Genomic DNA, 25,010 nt, shown 5'->3' with positions numbered 1-25,010 from the left:
GACAACAATGTTTATTACAATTCATGCACATAAAAACACACTTTATAAAAGCACATAACTAGATATAACAAACAACGCTGAATAGATACAAAGCTGTGATGGTTGAAGTTGGATGTAGCAATCAGAGGATATTACCTCATTACTGCTACTATGTTGCAGTTCGTTTCATATATGTATCTATGAGCTGGATAAAGACTAATACAGTATAGTCCTAGAATAGACATATGAATTCAAACTGATGCCAAATAAACAGTGACCGATAGGAGACTGGGGTCCGATAAAAAGCATATAATATTAATGTCAATATGCAGAAATCCCGACTTAGAGGCTCATAGTGTTTATAATCACAGGTGATCCCTTATTAGTTACAAATAAGTTTGATGACATTTTTATTATTTTTATGGTTCTTTTTATTTATTTATTTATTGTATAACTATATTAAATTGTATTACAGTTTACTAATATGCTATTTTCTAGTATTGTATCCTGCTTATTATATAATGATTATTATTGCCAGTGGTCTCTTTTATACTGTTTAGCAATGCGCGGTATTAACATCTAAGGGGTATATTCAATTGAAGTCGAAAACTGCCGTCTGTCGAAAAGACGGCAGTTTTCGACTTTTTAAAGGTCGAATCCTGATTCAACCTATTCAATATTTCACAAAATTTTTCGACAAGTCGATGGATTCGACTTGTCGAAAAGCACGTGGTTCGGCGGAATAGCTGCCGATCCACATGCTTGTGTCGAAAACTCTTTTCGACCATCTCAGTCAGACATAAAAAAATGTCGGACTGAGATGAGGGACTAGAGCAGGAGAGGGGGGGAGCCGCAGGGGGACAGCCGCGGGCAGCCAGGGGATATCAGCGCTACAGCACAGCGCTGCAGCAGGATGTCACACAGCCGCGCCGCTCACGGCAGCTTTCACCCGGCTCCAGCAAGTGAGATCACGCTTGCTGGAGTCGGGTGGACACTGCCGTGAGCGGCGCGGCTGTGTGACATCCTGCTGCAGCGCTGATCTCCCCTGGCTGCCCGCGGCTGTCCCCCAGTCTCCCTGCAGCTCCCCCCCTCTCCACCTCTGGGTTCCTCATCTCAATTCGACTTAAAAAGTCGAATTGAGATGGGATAGAATAGTAGTTGTCGGATCCATTACGACAAATGCATGTCGGAATGGTTCCGACGCCAATTGAATATACCCCTAAATTGGTAGCACTATTCTGCATCCGTAACAGGTGTATGGATTTTAGCATATAAAAAGGATTCCGCCAAGCAGGAGCATTACCTATCGAGAAAGTCACAGGAAGTGACGAAAAAGCGTCTAGGACTCCTTGTCTGAACCGACGAGCACCTGTAGATCTCACTAGAGGCTATACCAACGGCTGCTAATCCAGGATGCGACCGCTGATCCCGCTGTCAGCTTCACTAGCCGCCGCTATCATCCTGCTGCCACACCCGGGGATGCCCGGGATTGATCATCTCCTCATACCTTGGAATAGGTCCCACAACATCGGGATAGAGTGAGTAGCCGCACTGTGAACAGCTTGTCATCATCAAACTTATTTGTAACTAATAAGGGATCACCTGTGATTATAAACAATATGAGCCTCTATGTCGGGATTTGCGCATATTGACATTAATATTATATGCTTCTTATCGGACCCCAGTCTCCAATCGTCACTGTTTATTTGGCATCAATTTGAATTCATATGTCTATTCTGGGACTATATTAGTCTTTATCCAGCTCATAGATACATATATGAAACTCTGATTGCTACATCCAACTTCAACAGCTTTGTATTTATTCAGCGTTGTTTGTTATATCTAGTTATGTGCTTTTTTAAAGTGTGTTTTTGTGTGCATGAATTGTAATAAAAATTGTTGTCATTTTTATAGAACCACTGGCATTATTCTGTTTATAATGGTTCCTTAGCGCGACCCTTAAATATTTAATTTTTCTGTTCTTGCATCTGAAGCCTATGCAGATAAGCTTCTAGGGTCGGTAGCAATTGCACCATTGTATCCATTGAATATTTAAGAACTATATATTCGTCTGCAATTAACCACTCGCGCTATCAGGTTAATTGTTTTTTTCTTAGTTTTAAGTTAGCAGTAATTTAGTGAGACCTGTACCAATTGGTTATGCATGCCCAATCTCCCATCTAAAGTGATGGGAGATCGGGAGGTGCCATTTGAGTTTTTTTAACGCAAAGATCACGGCCCTGCAGTGGCGGGTTTAGCCACGTAAAACGTAAAAACTTCACTAAAGTTATGGGCACGACACAAAAAGTGATGCTTTGTGCGCTCAAACTGGTCACTTTTCGCACATTTCTGCTTGCCACCTCAGGAGCAAGCAGAAATGCCAACACAAGCAGATGTTAACTCCTGAATGGAGCAACAATTGAATTGCTCCGCTGGGTGCCCGGCAGTGACAGCCGCCAGCAAAGACAACTGAATTCCTCCCCAAATGTATCAGTTATGTTGAATGAACCACATACAAGACACAATTCCTTCACCTTTGCTGTGATCAGTTTGTCATTTGCAGAGTGAAAGTCTGAGATCTCTTCCCCAAAACACAAGGTGACATGGGAATTAGGGGGTGTCCCTCCTTCAGTTCTGTAGATTTCCAGTGCTAATAAAATACAGAATTAAGTGTTAGATAATGCACAAACAAATAGGGACATATTCCCTCTAGGTCTAGGATTAGTATGTGTCTCGTGTATGTCAATGCTGGCTTTGAACCACAAAAACAGATTTGAATCTGCTGCAGTTTTGTATAACGTTCTGCATTTCAGGAGTTACCAGCTGCCAAGTAAGTTTTGTAAAGTGTGCTCTACATATACATATCTCTGTCACCCATACCTTTGCCTCCATGTCTCTCATAACTATTCTTTCACTGTGTCTAACTTGGGCTCACATTTGGTGGATCAAATATTAAAACTACACATAGTATATACTATATTATCACGATATCATAAAAATTAACTATTGAATGACAAAAAGCCAGAGCCTCCAAAGTGACCTACATCCACTTACCTCTCAGAAACTTGTTGGTATCAAATAGTTGTACATGTTTATCTCTTTCCAGCTTGTTAATAGATTCTTCATTATCCAAACATGACGAAGTCCAGAAAATGCGCCCTCTACACGATTTCTGGCGCTGAGCAAAGATTCCTTTAGGGGTACTGGCCAACATGACACCAGCTTCAAGGAACTTCAGAAGATCCTCTGTATGCTTGCGTATGTCTTCCACAAGCCTGTCATCTGGTGCAGGAAGAAGCACATGCTCCATTCCCCCAGCCAAGCGCTCAGGTACCCTAGCTGATAATTTGCAGTCTCCACTACTGATCATGCACTGTGATACCTCAACGCCACTATATATCACTGTAACTTTCAAGTCTGAAATGGAGAAAGAGAGACTACTGACATACAGAAAATACCTGTGTAAAGCATCTACATTGATCTTTTGTCATTTCACCACAATCTTGGATAGGCAAACACAGAGAGGACATTTAAGTTGGGGGAAAATTCTCAAACACTGAAAAGGATATCCACTTCTGACATTCTTTGATTTATATTGATGGCTTCTGAATTCATGACGGTTTAGTAATGGGATAGTTTTAATCTATCAAATATGAATTATCCATGCTACACAAATCTGCAATGCTTTTATAAATACCCCCCATTGCAGGTCATTAAAACTATGCATTACTTTAACAATAGCAGAGAGAGTGATAAAATATTCTTGCCAGTTCTTCCGTATCTATATCTACAGTGTACAAAATAAAATCATGGAAAAAAACAAAAACAACCATGAAGAAAATAGAATAAAAAAAATAAAAAAAGTTACCTGTATGTGTGATATTTGAAGGTTGTGCTGGGGGATCTATAGAGAGAGAGAGAGAGAGAGAGAGAATTAGAGATGTACAGAGTTAATGAGGGTAGGATAGCAAGGTAGACTATGTCTGCCCTTGGCTTAAATATAAATGCAGAACTCTAGAACAAGGTTATATAGAAGTCTGCATTTGACATCTTGGTATAGCCTAAGAATCTTGGAAGGTGACCTTCCTATCTGTATGTAAAAGGAAGCTATTTGGAAGCTCTTCTTTTTTTTCTTTTTATGTTTTTCTTCTTCTAATTTTTTTAATTCATTTATTTATTTTTAGATTTCACACTTTTTTTTTTGAAGGACACAGGACATGAGTTCTGAAAAATAAAATATGTACTTTAATATATGTTATTACTTAGCATTATTTGAAAACAAGAAACAACTGAAAACCATTTATATTTTGACGGAATGAGGTATTGAATGAAATGAGTAAATAAAACACTGTATTAATGCTAATTTTGTAATTACAAAATGCAAATAAATCAATATCTTTTACTCTGACTGTATTTTGATCCATGGCTTCAATAAAAATAGTTTTGGAAAAAATAATAATATATATATATATATACATATATACATATATATATATATATATATATATATATATATATATATATATATAAAATAAGATTTTAAACCTAAGTCTTTTAGAATTTTATTCAGGAGCTCAGTGCCCCTCCAGCACATTTTTTGAAAAACTGGGGGATGAGGGATGTGAAGGTGGAGGAGCCGGCTGTGCAGATAATGCTAATTTTAGATTGTGCCACACCTCCGGTTGCAAGCTTCACACCCCTACTGTATAAGACTCCAGTGTCCCCTAGTGGCTGAAAGAGAAATAATAAAATGGGTTATGGGTGAGTGCATAAATCAGAGGAATTATTGATATGACCTACTGGTGTAGAACCTGGATGGATTCACTAGCGGAAAGTGAAAATAGGATTTTAATACCTACCAGTAAATAAGATTTTACTCACCGGTAAATCTATTTCTCGTAGTCCGTAGTGGATGCTGGGAACTCCGAAAGGACCATGGGGAATAGCGGCTCCGCAGGAGACTGGGCACAACTAAAAGAAAGCTTTTAGACTACCTGGTGTGCACTGGCTCCTCCCACTATGACCCCCCTCCAAGCCTCAGTTAGGATACTGTGCCCGGAAGAGCTGACACAATAAGGAAGGATTTTGAATCCCGGGTAAGACTCATACCAGCCACACCAATCACACCGTATAACTCGTGATACCATATCCAGTTAACAGTATGAAACATAACTGAGCCTCTCAACAGATGGCTCATAACAATAACCCTTTAGTTAACAATAACTATGTACAAGTATTGCAGACAATCCGCACTTGGGATGGGCGCCCAGCATCCACTACGGACTACGAGAAATAGATTTACCGGTGAGTAAAATCTTATTTTCTCTAACGTCCTAGTGGATGCTGGGAACTCCGAAAGGACCATGGGGATTATACCAAAGCTCCCAAACGGGCGGGAGAGTGCGGATGACTCTGCAGCACTGAATGAGAGAACTCAAGGTCCTCCTCAGCCAGGGTATCAAATTTGTAGAATTTAGCAAACGTGTTTGCCCCTGACCAAGTTGCAGCTCGGCAAAGTTGTAAAGCCGAGACCCCTCGGGCAGCCGCCCAAGATGAGCCCACTTTCCTCGTGGAATGGGCTTTTACTGATTTAGGATGCGGCAATCCAGCCGCAGAATGCTCCCGCTGAATTGTGCTACAAATTCAGTGAGCAATAGTCTGCTTAGAAGCAGGAGCACCTATTTTGTTGGGTGCCTACAGGATAAAAAGCGAGTCAGTTTTCCTGACTCCAGTCGTCCTGGAAATATACATTTTTAAGGCCCTGACTACGTCCAGTAACTTGGAATCTTCCAAGTCCCTAGTAGCCGCAGGCACTACAATAGGTTGGTTCAAGTGAAAAGCTGATACCACCTTAGGGAGAAACTGGGGACGAGTCCTCAATTCTGCCCTATCCATATGGAAAATCAGATAAGGGCTTTTACATGACAAAGCCGCCCATTCTGACACACGCCTGGCCGAAGCCAAGGCCAATAACATGACCACTTTCCACGTGAGATATTTCAAATCCACAGTTTTAAGTGGCTCAAACCAATGTGATTTTAGGAAACTCAACACCACGTTGAGATCCCAAGGTGCCACAGGAGGCACAAAAGGGGGCTGAATATGTAGCACTCCCTTTACAAATGTCTGAACTCCAGGCAGTGAAGCCAGTTCTTTCTGGAAGAAAATCGACAGAGCCGAAATCTGGACCTTAATGGAACCCAAGTTTAGGCCCATAGTCACTCCTGACTGTAGGAAGTGCAGAAAACGACCCAGCTGAAATTCCTCTGTTGGGCCTTCCTGGCCTCACACCACGCAACATATTTTCGCCAAATACGGTGATAATGGTTTGCGGTTACTTCTTTCCTGGCTTTTATCAGCGTAGGAATGACTTCCTCCGGAATGCCCTTTTCCTTTAGGATCCGGAATTCAACCGCCATGCCGTCAAACGCAGCCACGGTAAGTCTTGGAACAGACAGGGCCCCTGCTGTAGCAGATCCTGTCTGAGCGGTAGAGGCCATGGGTCCTCTGATATCATTTCTTGAAGTTCTGGGTACCAAGCTCTTCTTGGCCCATCCGGAACCACGAGTATCGTTCTTACTCCTCGTTTTCTTATTATTCTCAGTACCTTTGGTATGAGAGGCAGAGGAGGGAATACATAAACCGACTGGTACACCCACGGTGTCACTAGAGCGTCCACAGCTATTGCCTGAGGGTCCCTTGACCTGGCGCAATATCTAGTTTTTTGTTTAGGCGGGACGCCATCATGTCCACCTGTGGCCTTTCCCAACGGTTTACCAACAGTTGGAAGACTTCTGGATGAAGTCCCCACTCTCCCGGGTGTAGGTCGTGTCTGCTGAGGAAGTCTGCTTCCCAGTTGTCCACTCCCGGAATGAACACTGCTGACAGTGCTAAAACGTGATTTTCCGCCCATCGGAGAATCCTTGTGGCTTCTGCCATCGGCATCCTGCTTCTTGTGCCGCCCTGTCGGTTTACATGGGCGACTGCCGTGATGTTGTCTGATTGGATCAGTACCGGCTGGTTTTGAAGCAGAGGCCTTGCCAGACTTAGGGCATTGTAAATGTCCCTCAGTTCCGGAATATTTATGTGTAGGGACGACTCCTGACTTGACCAAAGTCCTTGGAAATTTCTTCCCTGTGTGACTGCCCCCCAGCCTCGAAGGCTGGCATCCGTGGTTACCAGGACCCAGTCCTGTATGCCGAATCTGCGGCCCTCTTGAAGATGAGCACTCTGCAGCCACCACAGTAGAGATACCCTGGTCCTTGGAGACAGGGTTATCAGCCGATGCATCTGAAGATGCGATCCCGACCACTTGTCCAAGAGGTCCCACTGAAAGGTTCTTGCATGGAACCTGCCGAATGGAATTTTGCTTCGTAAGAAGCTACCATTTTTCCCAGGACTCGTGTGCAGTGATGCACCGATACCTGTTTTGGTTTCAGGAGGTCTCTGACTAGAGATGACAGCTCCTTGGCTTTCTCCTGCGGGAGAAACACTTTTTTCTGTTCTGTGTCCAGAACCATCCCCAGGAACAGTAGGCGTGTGGTAGGAACCAGCTGTGACTTTGGAATGTATAGAATCCATCCGTGCTGTTGTAGCACTTCCCGAGATAGTGCTACTCCGACCAACAACTGCTCCTTGGACCTCGCCTTTATAAGGAGATCGTCCAAGTACGGGATAATTAAAACTCCCTTTTTTCGAAGGAGTATCATCATTTCTGCCATTACCTTGGTAAAGACCCTCGGTGCCGTGGACAGTCCAAACGGCAGTGTTTGGAATTGGTAATGGCAATCCTGTACCACAAATCTGAGGTACTCCTGGTGAGGATGGTAAATGGGGACATGTAGGTAAGCATCCTTGATGTCCAGGGATACCATGTAATCCCCCTCCTCCAGGCTTGCAATAACCGCCCTGAGCGATTCCATCTTGAACTTGAATTTTTTTATGTATGTGTTCAAGGATTTCAAATTTAAAATGGGTCTCACCGAACCGTCTGGATTCGGTACCACAAACAGTGTGGAATAGTAACCCCGTCCTTGTTGAAGTAGGGGCACCTTGACTATCACCTGCTGGGAATACAGCTTGTGAATTGCCTCTAGCACAGCCTCCCTGCCTGAGGGAGTTGTCGGCAAGGCAGATTTGAGGAAACGGCGGGGGGGAGACGCCTCAAATTCCAGCTTGTACCCCTGAGATACTACTTGAAGGATCCAGGGATCCACCTGTGAGCAAGCCCACTGATCGCTGAAATTTTTGAGGCGGCCCCCCACCGTACCTGGCTACGCCTGTGGAGCCCCCGCGTCATGCGGTGGACTCAGAGGAAGCGGGGGAAGAATTTTGATTCTGGGAACTGGCTGACTGGTGCAGCTTTTTCCCTCTTCCCTCGTCTCTGTGCAGAAAGGAAGCGCCTTTGACCCGCTTGCTTTTCTGAAGCCGAAAGGACTGTACCTGATAATACAGTGCTTTCTTAGGCTGTGAGGAAACCTGAGGTAAAAAAATTTCTTCCCAGCTGTTGCTGTGGATACGAGGTCCCAGAGACCATCCCCAAACAATTCCTCACCCTTATAAGGCTCTATGTGCCTTTTAAAGTCAGCATCACCTGTCCAGTGTCGGGTCTCTAATACCCTCCTGACAGAATGGACATTGCATTAATTCTGGATGCCAGCCGGCAAAATATCCCTCTGTGCATCCCTCAAATATAAGACGACGTCTTTAATATAAGCGAAAGAAAAAAATAATAGGAGTAGGAAATCACAAGGCGCCACCAATTCAGTATATGGTACTATATTAAAATCATACGTCCCTTTTTTGTTGCTGAAATTTAATTTCATGCGTCCAGGTTTTCCCTCTTGTTCATTGGACAGATTTATCCATGGATATATAAAATCAGAGGGGAAAAACCATCATGTGCAGATAACATAACATTTATTTATAACATCATGCAAGATGTGAACAGATAGTAATATGAACAAGTAAAATACAGCAATAACAGCCACAGTGGATCCGCAAAATAATTACCAAATGGTCTGAGAACCCAGAAAAAGTTCTCAAACAAGCTCTTTACATCACCAGTGAACCACCCGGATCTGGAAAACTGGGAACAAGGATCTGGATCTTATTAGGCAGGATCTGCTGGATAAGGCTGGTGTAGATGATCAGATAGCCAACGCGTTTCAACTCCTTCCTGGAGTCTTTTTCAAGGCATAATGAACATAACAATACAGTGTCCTATTTAAATGTGTTAGTGGCCAATCATAATGTCCCATCTCGGTGGGATTATCCACACGATCTTGTTTTCCGTAGTCATGACTACCGCTCGTAGCGGATCGTCATTTCCGGTGTCCCTTCTTGCGGATCGTCACTTCCGGCGCGTCCGTGTACCGCATCCCGTAGTCATGGCTGCAGGGTAGCGTCCGGCGCGTCTGACATCGCTTCCGGTTACTTATCACTTCCGCCAAGTCCCCCGTGCGTAGATGACAAAAAATTCAAAGTCCCGCACTGGATTACCGAGACCCGGAAATCCATTCCATATAGTATAGATGAGGGAATATGTGAAAGGTCCTTTATAAGACTATATCAACAGTTATAGTGCTGTAAAAAAATAAAATAAACAACACACATTTAAAAAACAGAAACGGTGTTCCGTTTCACCATTTAATGATGAAAAGGAAAAAAAAACTAACTTTTAAAACATCTCTAAAAACGACAGATAAAATCCTTATATATAAAAATCACAAACAAAACGATTCTGGAAGGAAAAGAAGGAGAAAAAGACCCCACCAAATTCCTAAATAAACCACTTTAATTCGAAATCTTTGTTCAGACCCATAGGATGAAGAGTATTACATTCATATATGAGTTGCATCTCATTTTTAGCTAGCAGCGTTGCACTGTCTCTCTGACGCTGATTATTTTTCACTATTTTTATAGCTGCGAACTTTACAATTCCTCTAGTAGAACATTCATGTTTAGATTTAAAATGGTTTGACAGTGCGTGTGTGTCAAGGCCTTTTTTAATATTCCTGCAATGTTCACTGAGGCGAATCTTAAGGGGTCGGGTGGTGCGTCCAGTGTAAAAAAGGTTACATTTACACTGGATAAAATATACCACGTTCTTTGTATTACATGTGATGAAATCCAGAATTTTAACTGTATACCCATTGATACAGATAGATTCTAATTTCTTGGATCCATCGCTAGGGATTTCCCTACATCCAATGCAGGCTCCACAGCGATGGAAACCCTGTGTTGCTATTCTTGTATCTCGTTTTTTAGGCGGTAAATAGCTTTTAACCAGTGTCTTTCTCAGGTTAGGAGACTTCTTATAAATGAATCTTGGATGTGCCGGTAGTGATGTTCCTATGATTGGGTCCTTTTTTAATATATCCCAATTTCTTCTCACTGATTTTTCTAGTAATTTGTATTGGGAATTGAAGCTTGTGACAAATGCCCACTCGAACTTTTCCTGGTTCGATTGTCTAGATTTATTTCCTTCTAAAAGGACCTTCCTGTCGATCTTGTCGACCTCCTGTATGGCATGTAGCACTTTCTCTTGGTTGTATCCACTTCTTTCAAGTCTTTCTCGTAGACCGCTGGCTTGTTCTTGGTACATCTCTTCCGTTGTACAATTCCTTTTTAGGCGTTTTAATTGCCCTTGAAGAATGCTGTCTAGCCAGTTGGAGTGGTGGCAACTGTCTATGTGAATATAACTCAGGGAATCCGTATCTTTCGTGAAGGTCTTCGTGTGGAGGCGGTTATTCTCGACGTAGATGGTTAAGTCTAGGAAATTTACTGACTCCTTATCTATAGTGTACGTAAGGTTTATATTCAAGGAATTATTGTTTAGGTAGGAACAGAAAGAATCTAGAGATGACCTGTCTCCCCTCCATATAAATATAATGTCATCGATGTAACGCCTCCAGGACACCAGGTTCGCTCCAAATGGGTTGTTATTAAAAACAAAATCCAATTCCCATTTGCCCATAAAAATGTTGGCATAACTGGGAGCGAACCTGGTGCCCATGGCTGTGCCTACCTTTTGGATATAATAATCGTTCTCTACGATAAAATAGTTATTGGTAAGTATGAACTTGATACCCTCCAAGATGAAATTCTGAGTCTCCTCCTTCAGTGAACTGGTCTCCAAAGAGATTTTAGTTGCCAGGATACCCGCATCATGTTCTATAATAGAGTAGAGTGATTTAACGTCGGCTGTAATTAACACGAAATCCTCTTCCCACTCGATGTTAGACAGAAACAGTAGAGCATCCTTTGTATCTTTGAGGTGGGAGGGGTTATTTAGTACTAGCGGTTGGAGAAAAAAATCAATATATTCTGATAAATTTGCTGTAGCAGAATTAATCCCCGACACTATAGGTCGACCTGGGGGATGTTTTGCATCCTTGTGCACTTTAGGGAGCAGATATAGAGTCGGGACTGTGGGAGTTGAATTTAAAATAAATTATTTTTCTCTGTCTTCTAATACCCCCATGGTATTATATTGCTCCAGTAGAGTTTGTAACTTGGAGACGATCTTTGATGTGGGGTCAGTTCTAAGTTTGGAATATTGGCTTTGATCTTTTACATGTAGATGAGATTAACATCAAAAAACAAGAAAAGATCATGGCAACTTCCGGGGGCGGAGCCAGCTAGCATGGCCGCTTTTTAATGTAGCTCCTCTGACCCGCACGGTGTATCCTTAACAACCATCCCTTTCTGTGGGACCCATTGCCGGAAAACCCCACACCAAATTGTTGCCGAAATTCTCCTGCTTCTGGAGATACCTGTGGTGTGGAGGAGGACCGAGGAGAACGTATATTGCCCCGGAGTCAGGCTCTCAGACGAGACGGCCATCATGTCCGCCAGCATGGCGCTGTTATTGGCGCGAATTCCCCCCTGCCTATAATCACTGAGGTGTGCTGCCGACGCTAGACAAAAGCTGCCTGGGACTCACCGTTCCCGGACTCCACACCCGTCCCCTTGATGTGAAGCGGGCACCTGATTCAGCAGCGGAGTACAGAACTGCAGCGGGAGAGGACGCGCCGTGACGGACGGGAAGCTTTCCGGGACGGAGCCGCGTCTTCAAGAGACGAGGTACAGGCTGAGGCGAGGAATCCCCGTCGGAGCGAGACGCGGAAGCACACCCGCTCTTAATGGTGTCCCTTGCTGGGACTTGAAGTGCGCTGCCCACGGCACCCGACTGACCTCCACACACTGATCCCGTATCCCTGAACTGAAGTGTGGAACCCACATCGGAGCGAGGCGCAGGGAGTCGTGGACGCCCATCCGCTATCGTCAGTGACCCCTGCTGGGACTCGGAGCACGCTGTCCACGAAGCCCGACTGACCGCCGCTCATTGACCCTGCGTCTCTGACTTGTCCTCTGTGCTGAGGCGGAGAGCCCCTGTCGGAACGAGGCGCACACACCCCTTGCAGGGACTCGGAACACATTGTCTAAGGCGCCCGACTGACAGCCGCTCACTGACCTTACTCCCGCAATCGCCTGCAAGCGACAGCGGGGAACCACTGCCGCTCTCGGAGACGCGCCTGAGCCCTGCGTCCCGCAACACCCGTGAAACGGGAGACTTGGCACGGACGACTCTGGAACCCTGCTGCTACACAGCCACTAACCGTGCCCCCTCCACCTTGGTGAGCCTGCTCCTACAGGGACTACATACCAGATTAACCGTGCGAGGTCCCTGGAACCATCTCCACCTTGTGGCTCCTACGGCCTCGTTGGCGGCACCAGCGGAGACCCTACTTACATACACTGGATGATGTGCTCCTTCTTCCCCAGGTACTAATATTGTGTGTCTGCCCCACCCTCTCCCTTTCTTCTTTACTAACAGACCCTGATCCCTTTTCCCCCCACATCTCTGTTCCGTTCCTCCCTATTGTGTTTCCCTACCCCCCAACGCCGTCCTTCCTAGCCCACTCCAATTTTCCCCTCTACTTTGATTTTCTCCCCCCCCCTGCTCATACTCACACCTATACTCTCCTGGTACTGGGGTCTTATCGTGCTCACATCTATAATTACTAGCCGACTGCTAAGTGCCTGTTATTGAGAAGATCTGCCTTTAACTGGACCTTACATTTTTATTTTTTACCCAACCCCCCGGCAATTCCCTGAGGCGAAGAAGTCAGCTACCTTTATTGTGATGACTTTTCACATTTCATTGCCCTAGTTTTCTACTGGACTTCCTTTATTTGCATACTCTGAGCCCTATAATATTCAGGAGCCCTGAAATTCAACTATACACAGCAACAGCCCCATCTTGTGGTTGGATAGTGTAATTTTTTTTTTTTTTTTTTTTTCTTTTCTCTCATTTACTACAGCCCTGTTTTCTTTTGATCTATATATTTCTTCTACTCTTAACTGTGTGGGGTTTAGGAATTGGGGGTGTATGCTCTAACTGTTCTCAGGAACACACTGAGAGAGCTACCATGAACTGCACTGTGTTATAAAAACTCTAGCTGCTGCTTATATTTAACCAAAGAAAGGTATGAACTGTCATATATACTGAAGACACACGTCTTTGTCCCCTTTGGATTGCAGGATTATTACAACCATTGTTACTATTTTATTTTTATTATTTCTCCCCTCTTCCTTCACCCATACATATCTGTACACAGCCGGCATGCTGACATACAGATATTCTCTTCTATGATTGTATTGCCACCTGGTGGCCGGTTTGACAATATTTGTTATAAGATTCACAGTGCTATATTATACTTTTGTAGAAACACATTTATAACATCTGTAACTCACTAGGTATTAGTGCGGATCATATTCCCTAGACCTTAATACTAGTGCTTCAATTACTACTCAGATCCTTGTACAATCTTCTAAACATATTCACTAAAATATTACCTTCAGGACCGCTTTTACTTTAGTATTTACTCCTTGACTTTTTAAAATGTGACCTCGCTAATTCTCAGGAGAGCGGTCTCTCTGCTATTTTGTCATACCAACCCCGGGCCGGAACTACTTCACCCTTAATACCTTGGAGCTGGGACCACTGATCTCCTTACTTGGTGTATGGACAAGTTTCTTAACAAACCATTGTCCTCACTCCCACCCAGAACTACTCGTACTATGGTTAACCCCAAAAAAACGCCAGCGAAGTCTGGCCCCTCCCCGCCTTCACCGCCGGGTAACTCTTCTCCTGCACAATCTATAGGGGAAAGTGGAGGCCCTATTACACCACCCTCGGACGTGGCATCGTCCTTACTCACGGTGTTAATGCCAAAAATCGAGGAGAAATTTGAGTTGCTCATGCCTATGATTGATGAGAAATTCAAAAATTTCCTCCCCAGATTTGAGGCTAAATTTGACCAACTTATGCCTAAAATTGACAAAAGGTTGGACAAACTACAAACATCCTTAGATTCAGCTCTAACCTCCCTAACAGACCACACCAATAGACTGAACACACTAGAACAAAGGGTTAGTGACATTGAAGATGACTTACACGCCACACGGTCGTCCAACTCCTCTACCATTGCCTCCTATCAAACACTTGTCGACAAGGTAGATGACTTGGAAAATCGACACAGGCGGAATAATCTCCGCTTTGTGGGCATCCCCGAACAGGTGAGAGGGTTGGCCTTGACAGATTTCATAAGCACGCGACTGGTTGAGGCGACCTCGGCAGTGACATGGACATCCCTCGCATTGAACGAGCCCATAGATTGGGCCCAGAGCGTGACGGACCTGATAGGAGGCCCCGCCCAGTAATCGCTAAATTTCTGGACTACCGTGACAAAGAGAAGATCCTGACTGCTTTTAAACGGAACCGCGACTTGGTCGTTGAGGACCATCGGATCCTCATCTTTCAGGACTTCTCGGCCACGGTGGCCCAGAAACGCAAAGAGTTCTCACCGCTTTGCAAGTTTTTAGCCGACAATAACAAACGTTTTGCACTGTTGTACCCGGCAAAACTAAAGATCACTGAGAATGGGCAAACATTTATCTTTGACAACCCGACTGAAGCTCGGGCCCATCTGCAACTGACTCGCCAATCTAGGAACTCACCTATCTGACCATAATTAAGAGCCCACCTACGCTAATGAGCCTGCATGGCTCACTGGAATTGAGATGACATGCTCTCCTGACTTCGTGGTAATCGATAGTCTAGGATTTACCACTTCTATGTTAACACCTATAGTTGGTGTAATGTTAATTTTCTATGTTATGTACTGTTTCCATCTATGTTTGCCACCCACTGAAATGTTATTCAGGGGCTGGCGTGGTATTTGTTTGGATGGGAAAAAGTTTGAAAATTTTCTCTCGAAGCTGAAATTTTTATGGTTATATTCACTGAACATGGTTTTATTCTCTATGTTGGGTCCGGGTCTGTGCCTGATACACGCCCTTGGGATTTGCCCTGCTTGCTGGGACAGGGGTGATCCCACATACAATAGATATACCCATAGTCACATACGCCCCCCGACGGGCATAGGATGACATCTCATCACCCTGATCCACACAACCCTACCCAACGATCACCTCGTTCCATTAAAATTACCTCATGGAATGTGGGGGGTCTCAACACCCCAATAAAACGTAAAAAAGTGACATCTGCCCTTAAAAAACTCAAACCTGATATTGTCTATATTCAAGAGACACATTGGAAAAGAGGGGAGGACTCTGCCCTACGTGATGGGTGGATAGGGGATTGCTTTTCTGCGCCTTACCGCACCAAATCACGCGGAGTAGCGATAATCTTGGCGCGACACCTCCCCTACACTATCTTAAACACAAACATGGACCCAGAGGGCCGCTATATTCTCATGGATATTCAAATATATGATGCTAGGTTCACTCTGCTCAATTTGTATGCTCCAAACGTTGATCAACCAGCTTTTTACCAACATATTTCGCAACTGCTCCATAGTAGAAGCAATCACGAGCTCATAATAGGTGGTGATTTTAACACAATCTTAGACCCTCTAATTGACAAATGCCCGACTCCAGCGAACCTGATGGCCCCTCAGTGGCGCCAGATCTCTAGGTTACTCGCGGAACATTCTCTAATCGATCCGTGGAGAATGCTTAACCCCACGGATAGATCTTACACGTTTCACTCGGCGGTCCATGGGTCCTTCTCTCGTATAGATCATATACTGTTGTCTACGCCCCTACTTTCTGACACCATAGATACCCAGATAGGGGACATTGCGGTCTCTGACCACGCACCAGTTTCGATTACGCTTAATGCCCGAGCCATGGGCTCACGCCCATTCTTTTGGCGATTCCCTTCTTACCTCTTCCACTCAGAACAATTCAAAAAATTTCTCAGATTGAAATGGGCGGAGTTCTCGGATGATAACCTGGAACACTGGGACAACCCTGTCTTATTCTGGGAAACATCCAAGGTCGTGATGAGGGGACACATTATATCATATGTAGCGAACAGAAATCGGGTAAACAAGACACAACATGATGACTTATTAAACACCATGCGGACACACCTTACAGCATATATCTCAGATCCTACCTCCATCACCCATAACAATTACATTGAATCACGCCGACTATACGACAGTTTCTTAGTAACACAGGCCCAGCAAAAACTGGACTACACTAAACAAAAATACTTCCGATGGGGAAACAAAACGGGAACTTTGCTGGCAAACATGACCAAAAGCTTTAAGCGACATGGACACATATCCACTATACTCGATAGCCGCACTGACACCTTACACACTAAAGCTGCGGACATTGCACGGACATTCCAGAATTATTTCCGTCAGCTTTATGCACCTACCCCACATGACCCGGTCTTGTCAGATAAACTACTAGATGAGGCAAATCTCCCTTGCATAACACCCTTACAGAGGGAAGAACTCGAGAGAGCAATCACAGAGGAGGAGATCGCTAAGGCAATCTCTTCTATGCACCTTAACAAATCACCAGGACCGGATGGTTACTCTATAGAATACTACAAGCTCTTACACCATGACGCCATCCCAGCAATGCATACCCTATACAGACACATCCAATCAGAATTTCCTACGTACCCTACCTTTAACCAGGCTTTCACAACCCTCCTACCAAAACCCAATAAGAACCTCTCCCTACCATCCTCATACCGACCCATAACACTTTTGAACGTTGACTTCAAAATCCTAGCTAAGATAATGGCAGATAGGCTCCAATCATTTCTAGCATCCATGCTCACAGACCACCAACTGGGCTTCACCAAGGGCAGACACTCAGTAAAAGGAATTCGCACTGCCATAGCTGCAGTAATGGCGGCGAGTCTCCAGACGGATACCCCAAATATGCTCCTAAGCCTAGATGCAACTAAAGCATTTGACATGGTCTCCTGGCCCTACCTACACGATATACTAGAAAGGAGGGGCTTTGGACTAACATTCCAATCTCTAATAAAATTCTTCTATACCCAACCACACACCTCATTATTGATTAATGGGACAAAGGGAGACAAAATTGAGCTCACCAGAGGGACGAGACAGGGTTGCCCCCTTTCGCCCCTACTCTTCAACTTAGCATTAGACCCAATGCTGAGGGTGCTACAGAATTGGTCCCAATTTAAAGGCATCAGTGTCGGAGCGGGGGAGGTAAAAATATCGGCATTCGCCGACGATGTCCTCTTGTTCTTATCGGAACCGCGGAGGACCCTGGGGCCGCTGATGGAACGTATCAGAGAATTTGGAAGAGTATCGGGATTTGAGGTCAATTTTGAAAAATCCACGGCCTTATATTTAAAACCAGGCTATGCGCGCCCAGCCTGGTTCAGAGAGGCTACAGTTGGATGGACAACTAAAGCGATTACCTATCTAGGGGTACAGATCCCAAAAAATTTGACAAACCTATACAACCTCAACCTAAAACAAATCATACGTAGTATGAGGGAGGATACGGATCGCTGGAGACATCTTAAAATATCGTTTTTGGGCAGAGTGAACCTGGTGAAAATGATTTTGTTTCCTAGGCTTCTATACCCTTTGCAATCCCTTCCTATTTTACTCTCTAAAAATGCCACGACAGAAATTAACAAAATAATACGTACATTCATTTGGAATGGTAAACGAGCACGAATTAGTTTGGTAAAATTACAACAGCGTAGACACAATGGAGGTGTAAATCTCCCCAATGTGTTGGAGTACAGCTACGCCTCCCATCTACGCTATCTGAGAGATTGGCTGCATGGAGGGAATACGTACTCCAACACGACCTTAGAGTCTGCCTTCCTGGGTGGTGGTGGCGGTGTGATCTCCTTCTTGCACTTACACGAGGAAGAAATATCTGCCTCGGTCCGAGCGAACCCACTACTAATGTCCACTCGGAAAGTCTGGCATATCTTGCGACATAAATGTTCCCTAAATCCACATACGTCTCTTTTCCTCCCCCTAGTCCACAATAATCGCTTTCAAGATGGCAATGCGAGCCATCCTTTCACACTTTGGGAACCGTATGGTATCACTTCAATACGACAATTCATACACGGTGAGTCAAAAAAAACACTCACATTGGCACAGGCAGTGGAACTCTTTCCAATACTAAACACATTCCCCTTAGCATACCTACAAGCTCAACATTACGTAGCTACTGTCTCTAGAACACTATCCTCACAGGATTATGACAACCCGTTAGATAAACTGTTGCTGGCGGGGAACCCCTCATCCAAGGCTATCTCCACTCTGTACTCATTTTTGCACACACCCTTACAATACACTGATACAACGGCGGGACTAGCGCAATGGATAGATCATTTCCCATCCCTTTCTGTAACGAATTTGCTGAAACACCTCGAGTTGTCCATCAGGCTGATACCTGCTGCATCTTACACTGAACTCTTTTTAAACATATGGCACAGAACATATCTATCACCACACCGTAGACACCTAATGGGTTTATTGGAAAACGCGTCCTGCCTTCGATGTGGTAATCAACGAGCTGAGTTGTTCCACTGTCTATGGGAATGCCCTATAATCCGGAGATTCTGGCTCCAAATATGGAAATATGTTACCCAACACCTAGTAAACTATCTACCGCTCACCCCTGAATGGGCAATATTTGGTATGATGCCGGAAGGCACTAGGATAGCACAGGGTGTTAAAAAGTTATTGATGATGATCTCTGCAGCTGCCAAAAAATGCATCTTACAAATGTGGATACAGCCCTCTGCCCCGCCACTATCACTTTTTCTAGGGAAAATCTTTCATATTTTCAGAATGGAATGGCTGGAGGCTTCCCTACAGAAAGAAAAGTTCACTGAAAGATTTTTTGAAACATGGGAAAGCTACATAGAAACCCTATCCCACCCATTAAAGGAACAAGTGTGGAAATGTTTCCGTAATACTTTATGGTACGAAACTAGAATTTATGAACAGGACCCTCCAATTTCGTTCGTGGCCGATTAGTTTAAAGGGGACTGGGGCACCCTTTCATGGGGGGAGGTGGGTGCGGGCACAGATCCGGACTCATTCTATTCTATTTGTTTTCCATACTTGAAGGAAACTTCGCTATGACATGTATCGTACTATGTCCTAATAATAGACTATTATGTAAACTTGTTTTGAATATATGACAGATCAATGTTCATGTGATGGATTTTATCAACCATGTTTATCACTGTACTTTGCTGTGAATCTTTGATACGCTTCGATTGAAATAAAAAAAGTTTTGGGAAAAAAAAAGAAAAGATCATGGTAGACAGAAAGATCAGAAAATTTCTTAGGGATAAAAAAGAATCCAACATATCCGAGAAGGAGCCAATAGATATTGCTGACATATCAAATAATTATATAGATGACTGTTCTCCTGATAGACAGAGAACACCACAACGAAACATCGAACAAGAGTGGAGGAGGGTAAACTCCCACCAGAGAGGGAGACCCACCAGGAAGGATAAAAGAAGAGAAATTGATACACCAAATTTTAAAGGAGATAGATTTCTACCAAGAATCTACCAAAACAGGCGAGATAAACCAGGGAATTATCCATATCAACAAGGAAGATTTAGAAGGGATGAGGAGAATCGAAATAAGAACTATCAGGAAAGAGAGAAACATGAAGACCATCCCACTACTAGAAGAAATGGCGGGGAAGGACAGAGAGAAGAAAACGACTGGAGAACCAGAGAAGCCAGACCTATACAATGGAGGAATAGATATGGAGCTTTAAACGAAAGAGAGGGAAACCCACGTTTTTTAGACAAACGAGAGAGGACGACAAGGTGGAAGTAGGACATTTCAGGACCCACAGAGGAAAGAGAGGAGGGAAAAAGAAAGAAAGAAGACAATATACAAAAGAGAGACAGAAAAGAAGAAACCAGCTAAACAAAATAAAAAAGAGGGAGAATAAAAAACCTCTACCCATAGAAAATACATTAGGGTCTAATTCTGAGGGAATAGAAGTGGGAAAGGAAATTCAAGGTGTCAAAATCTTCAACATCAGCACACATGTATTAACAAAGCATGAAAAAAGTGTGCTGGAAAAGGGGCTGAAATATGCACCTTCTGCTTCTATTAACAAATTTGAAACATTTGTGGACATACATAAATTTGTCCGTAAACTTTGTATAAAGAAGTTTTTTGCGACTAAATCACTCATAGGAGATTTTGGCAAAGTGGAGATAACTAATCCAACACCATTCAAACCCAAGTCTGCCTTTTTTCCTGCCCATGTAAAGGGCAATTTTATCGAGACTTTCTGTGAGATGGTGCAGGAGGACCTTAGGAATATAAAACCTAGAGGATTCAAATGCAACCTCTCATATAAAGAAAGAACAGCCCTAAAAGAATTAAGATCCAATAAAGATCTAACGATCAAACCAGCCGACAAAGGCGGAGGAGTGGTGGTCATGAATAGTGAGTGGTACAGTAGAGAACTGGATCTACATGTAAAAGATCAAAGCCAATATTCCAAACTTAGAACTGACCCCACATCAAAGATCGTCTCCAAGTTACAAACTCTACTGGAGCAATATAATACCATGGGGGTATTAGAAGACAGAGAAAAAGAATTTATTTTAAATTCAACTCCCACAGTCCCGACTCTATATCTGCTCCCTAAAGTGCACAAGGATGCAAAACATCCCCCAGGTCGACCTATAGTGTCGGGGATTAATTCTGCTACAGCAAATTTATCAGAATATATTGATTTTTTTCTCCAACCGCTAGTACTAAATAACCCCTCCCACCTCAAAGATACAAAGGATGCTCTACTGTTTCTGTCTAACATCGAGTGGGAAGAGGATTTCGTGTTAATTACAGCCGACGTTAAATCACTCTACTCTATTATAGAACATGATGCGGGTATCCTGGCAACTAAAATCTCTTTGGAGACCAGTTCACTGAAGGAGGAGACTCAGAATTTCATCATGGAGGGTATCAAGTTCATACTTACCAATAACTATTTTATCGTAGAGAACGATTATTATATCCAAAAGGTAGGCACAGCCATGGGCACCAGGTTCGCTCCCAGTTATGCCAACATTTTTATGGGCAAATGGGAATCGGATTTTGTTTTTAATAACAACCCATTTGGAGCGAACCTGGTGTCCTGGAGGCGTTACATCGATGACATTATATTTATATGGAGGGGAGACAGGTCATCTCTAGATTCTTTCTGTTCCTACCTAAACAATAATTCCTTGAATATAAACCTTACGTACACTATAGATAAGGAGTCAGTAAATTTCCTAGACTTAACCATCTACGTCGAGAATAACCGCCTCCACACGAAGACCTTCACGAAAGATACGGATTCCCTGAGTTATATTCACATAGACAGTTGCCACCACTCCAACTGGCTAGACAGCATTCCTCAAGGGCAATTAAAACACCTAAAAAGGAATTGTACAACGGAAGAGATGTACCAAGAACAAGCCAGCGGTCTACGAGAAAGACTTGAAAGAAGTGGATACAACCAAGAGAAAGTGCTACATGCCATACAGGAGGTCGACAAGATCGACAGGAAGGTCCTTTTAGAAGGAAATAAATCTAGACAATCGAACCAGGAAAAGTTCGAGTGGGCATTTGTCACAAGCTTCAATTCCCAATACAAATTACTAGAAAAATCAGTGAGAAGAAATTGGGATATATTAAAAAAGGACCCAATCATAGGAACATCACTACCGGCACATCCAAGATTCATTTATAAGAAGGCTCCTAACCTGAGAAAGACACTGGTTAAAAGCTATTTACCGCCTAAAAAACGAGATACAAGAATAGCAACACAGGGTTTCCATCGCTGTGGAGCCTGCATTGGATGTAGGGAAATCCCTAGCGATGGATCCAAGAAATTAGAATCTATCTGTATCAATGGGTATACAGTTAAAATTCTGGATTTCATCACATGTAATACAAAGAACGTGGTATATTTTATCCAGTGTAAATGTAACCTTTTTTACATTGGACGCACCACCCGACCCCTTAAGATTCGCCTCAGTGAACATTGCAGGAATATTAAAAAAGGCCTTGACACACACGCACTGTCAAACCATTTTAAATCTAAACATGAATGTTCTACTAGAGGAATTGTAAAGTTCGCAGCTATAAAAATAGTGAAAAATAATCAGCGTCAGAGAGACAGTGCAACGCTGCTAGCTAAAAATGAGATGCAACTCATATATGAATGTAATACTCTTCATCCTATGGGTCTGAACAAAGATTTCGAATTAAAGTGGTTTATTTAGGAATTTGGTGGGGTCTTTTTCTCCTTCTTTTCCTTCCAGAATCGTTTTGTTTGTGATTTTTATATATAAGGATTTTATCTGTCGTTTTTAGAGATGTTTTAAAAGTTAGTTTTTTTTTCCTTTTCATCATTAAATGGTGAAACGGAACACCGTTTCTGTTTTTTAAATGTGTGTTGTTTATTTTATTTTTTTACAGCACTATAACTGTTGATATAGTCTTATAAAGGACCTTTCACATATTCCCTCATCTATACTATATGGAATGGATTTCCGGGTCTCGGTAATCCAGTGCGGGACTTTGAATTTTTTGTCATCTACGCACGGGGGACTTGGCGGAAGTGATAAGTAACCGGAAGCGATGTCAGACGCGCCGGACGCTACCCTGCAGCCATGACTACGGGATGCGGTACATGGATGCGCCGGAAGTGACGATCCGCAAGAAGGGACACCGGAAATGACGATCCGCTACGAGCGGTAGTCATGACTACGGAAAACAAGATCGTGTGGATAATCCCGCCGAGATGGGACATTATGATTGGCCACTAACACATTTAAATAGGACACTGTATTGTTATGTTCATTATGCCTTGAAAAAGACTCCAGGAAGGAGTTGAAACGCGTTGGCTATCTGATCATCTACACCAGCCTTATCCAGCAGATCCTGCCTAATAAGATCCAGATCCTTGTTCCCAGTTTTCCAGATCCGGGTGGTTCACTGGTGATGTAAAGAGCTTGTTTGAGAACTTTTTCTGGGTTCTCAGACCATTTGGTAATTATTTTGCGGATCCACTGTGGCTGTTATTGCTGTATTTTACTTGTTCATATTACTATCTGTTCACATCTTGCATGATGTTATAAATAAATGTTATGTTATCTGCACATGATGGTTTTTCCCCTCTGATTTTATATATCCATGGATAAATCTGTCCAATGAACAAGAGGGAAAACCTGGACGCATGAAATTAAATTTCAGCAACAAAAAAGGGACGTATGATTTTAATATAGTACCATATACTGAATTGGTGGCGCCTTGTGATTTCCTACTCCTATTATTTTTTTCTTTCGCTTGTATTTGTGGTGTCTGGAGAGAGGCATTTAGACAGGGGTAATTAGTCGTGGGGCGGCCCTCTAACATCTGACATTGTTGCGCTGTGTGTGGTGTACAGGAAATATTTTATTATTCTGACGTCTTTAATATGCTCTTATGTTCGCAAAATAGTATCCCTGTTTGACAGGGTCACAGACCACGCTGCAGCTATCTGCAGGTCTCAGTCTAGTACCTGAGTGTGTAAATACAGACTTCAGAATAGCCTCCTGCTTTTTATCAGCAGGTACCTTCAAAGTGGCCGTATCCTAAGACGGCAGTGCCACCTTTTTTGACAAACGTGTGAGCGCCTTATCCACCCTAGGGGATATCTCCCAGCGTAACTTACCCTCTGGCGGGAAAGGGTACGCCATCAGTAACTTTTTAGAAATTACCAGTTTCTTATCCACGCTTTTTCACACTTCATTCACTCATTTGATGGGGGAACCAAACACTGCCTGCTTTTTCTCCTCAAACATAAAACCCTTTTTTAGTGGTACTTGGGTTAATGTCAGAAATGTGTAACACATTTTTTATTGCCGGGATCATGTAACGGATGTTCCTAGTGGATTGTTTATATGTCTCAACCTCGTCGACACTGGAGTCAGACTCCGTGTCGACATCTGTGTCTGCCATCTGAGGGAGCGGGCGTTTTTGAGCCCCTGATGGCCTTTGAGACGCCTGGGCAGGCGCGGGCTGAGAAGCCGGCTGTCCCACAGCTGTTACGTCATCCAGCCTTTTATGTAAGGAGTTGACACTGTCGGTTTATACCTTCCACCTATCCATCCACTCTGGTGTCGGCCCCACAGGGGGCGACATCACATTTATCGGCATCTGCTCTGCCACCACATAAGCCTCCTCATCAAACGTGTCAACACAGCTGTACCGACACACCGCGCACACACACAGGGAATGCTCTGACTGAGGACAGGACCCCACACAGCCCTTTGGGGAGACAGAGAGAGAGTATGCCAGCACACACCAGAGCGCTATATAATTTAGGGATTAACACTATATTGAGTGAATTTTTCCCAATAGCTGCTTGTATATACAATATTGCGCTTAAATTTAGTGCCCCCCCTCTCTTTTTAACCCTTTGAGCCTGCAAACTACAGGGGAGAGCCTGGGGAGCTGTCTTCCAGCTGCACTGTGAAGAGAAAATGGCGCCAGTGTGCTGAGGGAGATAGCTCCGCCCCTTTTTCGCTGACTTTTCTCCCGCTTTTTTATGGATTCTGGCAGGGGTATTTATCACATATATAGCCTCTGGGGCTATATATTGTGATA

At 43.6% G+C, this 25,010-nt stretch overlaps 1 protein-coding gene across 1 annotated transcript in view; it reads right to left on the bottom strand.

Annotated features, from left to right (window-relative positions):
* Positions 1-25,010, bottom strand: part of IRF9 (interferon regulatory factor 9) — a 99,597-nt gene that overhangs the window by 23,950 nt on the left and 50,637 nt on the right. Inside the window, exons 6-8 of the mRNA XM_063913645.1 lie at positions 3,848-3,883; positions 3,034-3,396; positions 2,514-2,629 (exon numbers count right to left, since the gene is read on the bottom strand). Of these exons, the coding sequence (XP_063769715.1) occupies positions 2,514-2,629; positions 3,034-3,396; positions 3,848-3,883 (515 nt within the window). The remainder of the gene's footprint in view (positions 1-2,513; positions 2,630-3,033; positions 3,397-3,847; positions 3,884-25,010) is intronic.

The sequence above is a fragment of the Pseudophryne corroboree genome, chromosome 1 (assembly GCF_028390025.1).
Source record: "Pseudophryne corroboree isolate aPseCor3 chromosome 1, aPseCor3.hap2, whole genome shotgun sequence".
NCBI lineage: Eukaryota > Metazoa > Chordata > Amphibia > Anura > Myobatrachidae > Pseudophryne > Pseudophryne corroboree.
Note: the sequence above shows the minus strand (reverse complement) of the source record. Positions and strands in the feature narration are given on the sequence as shown.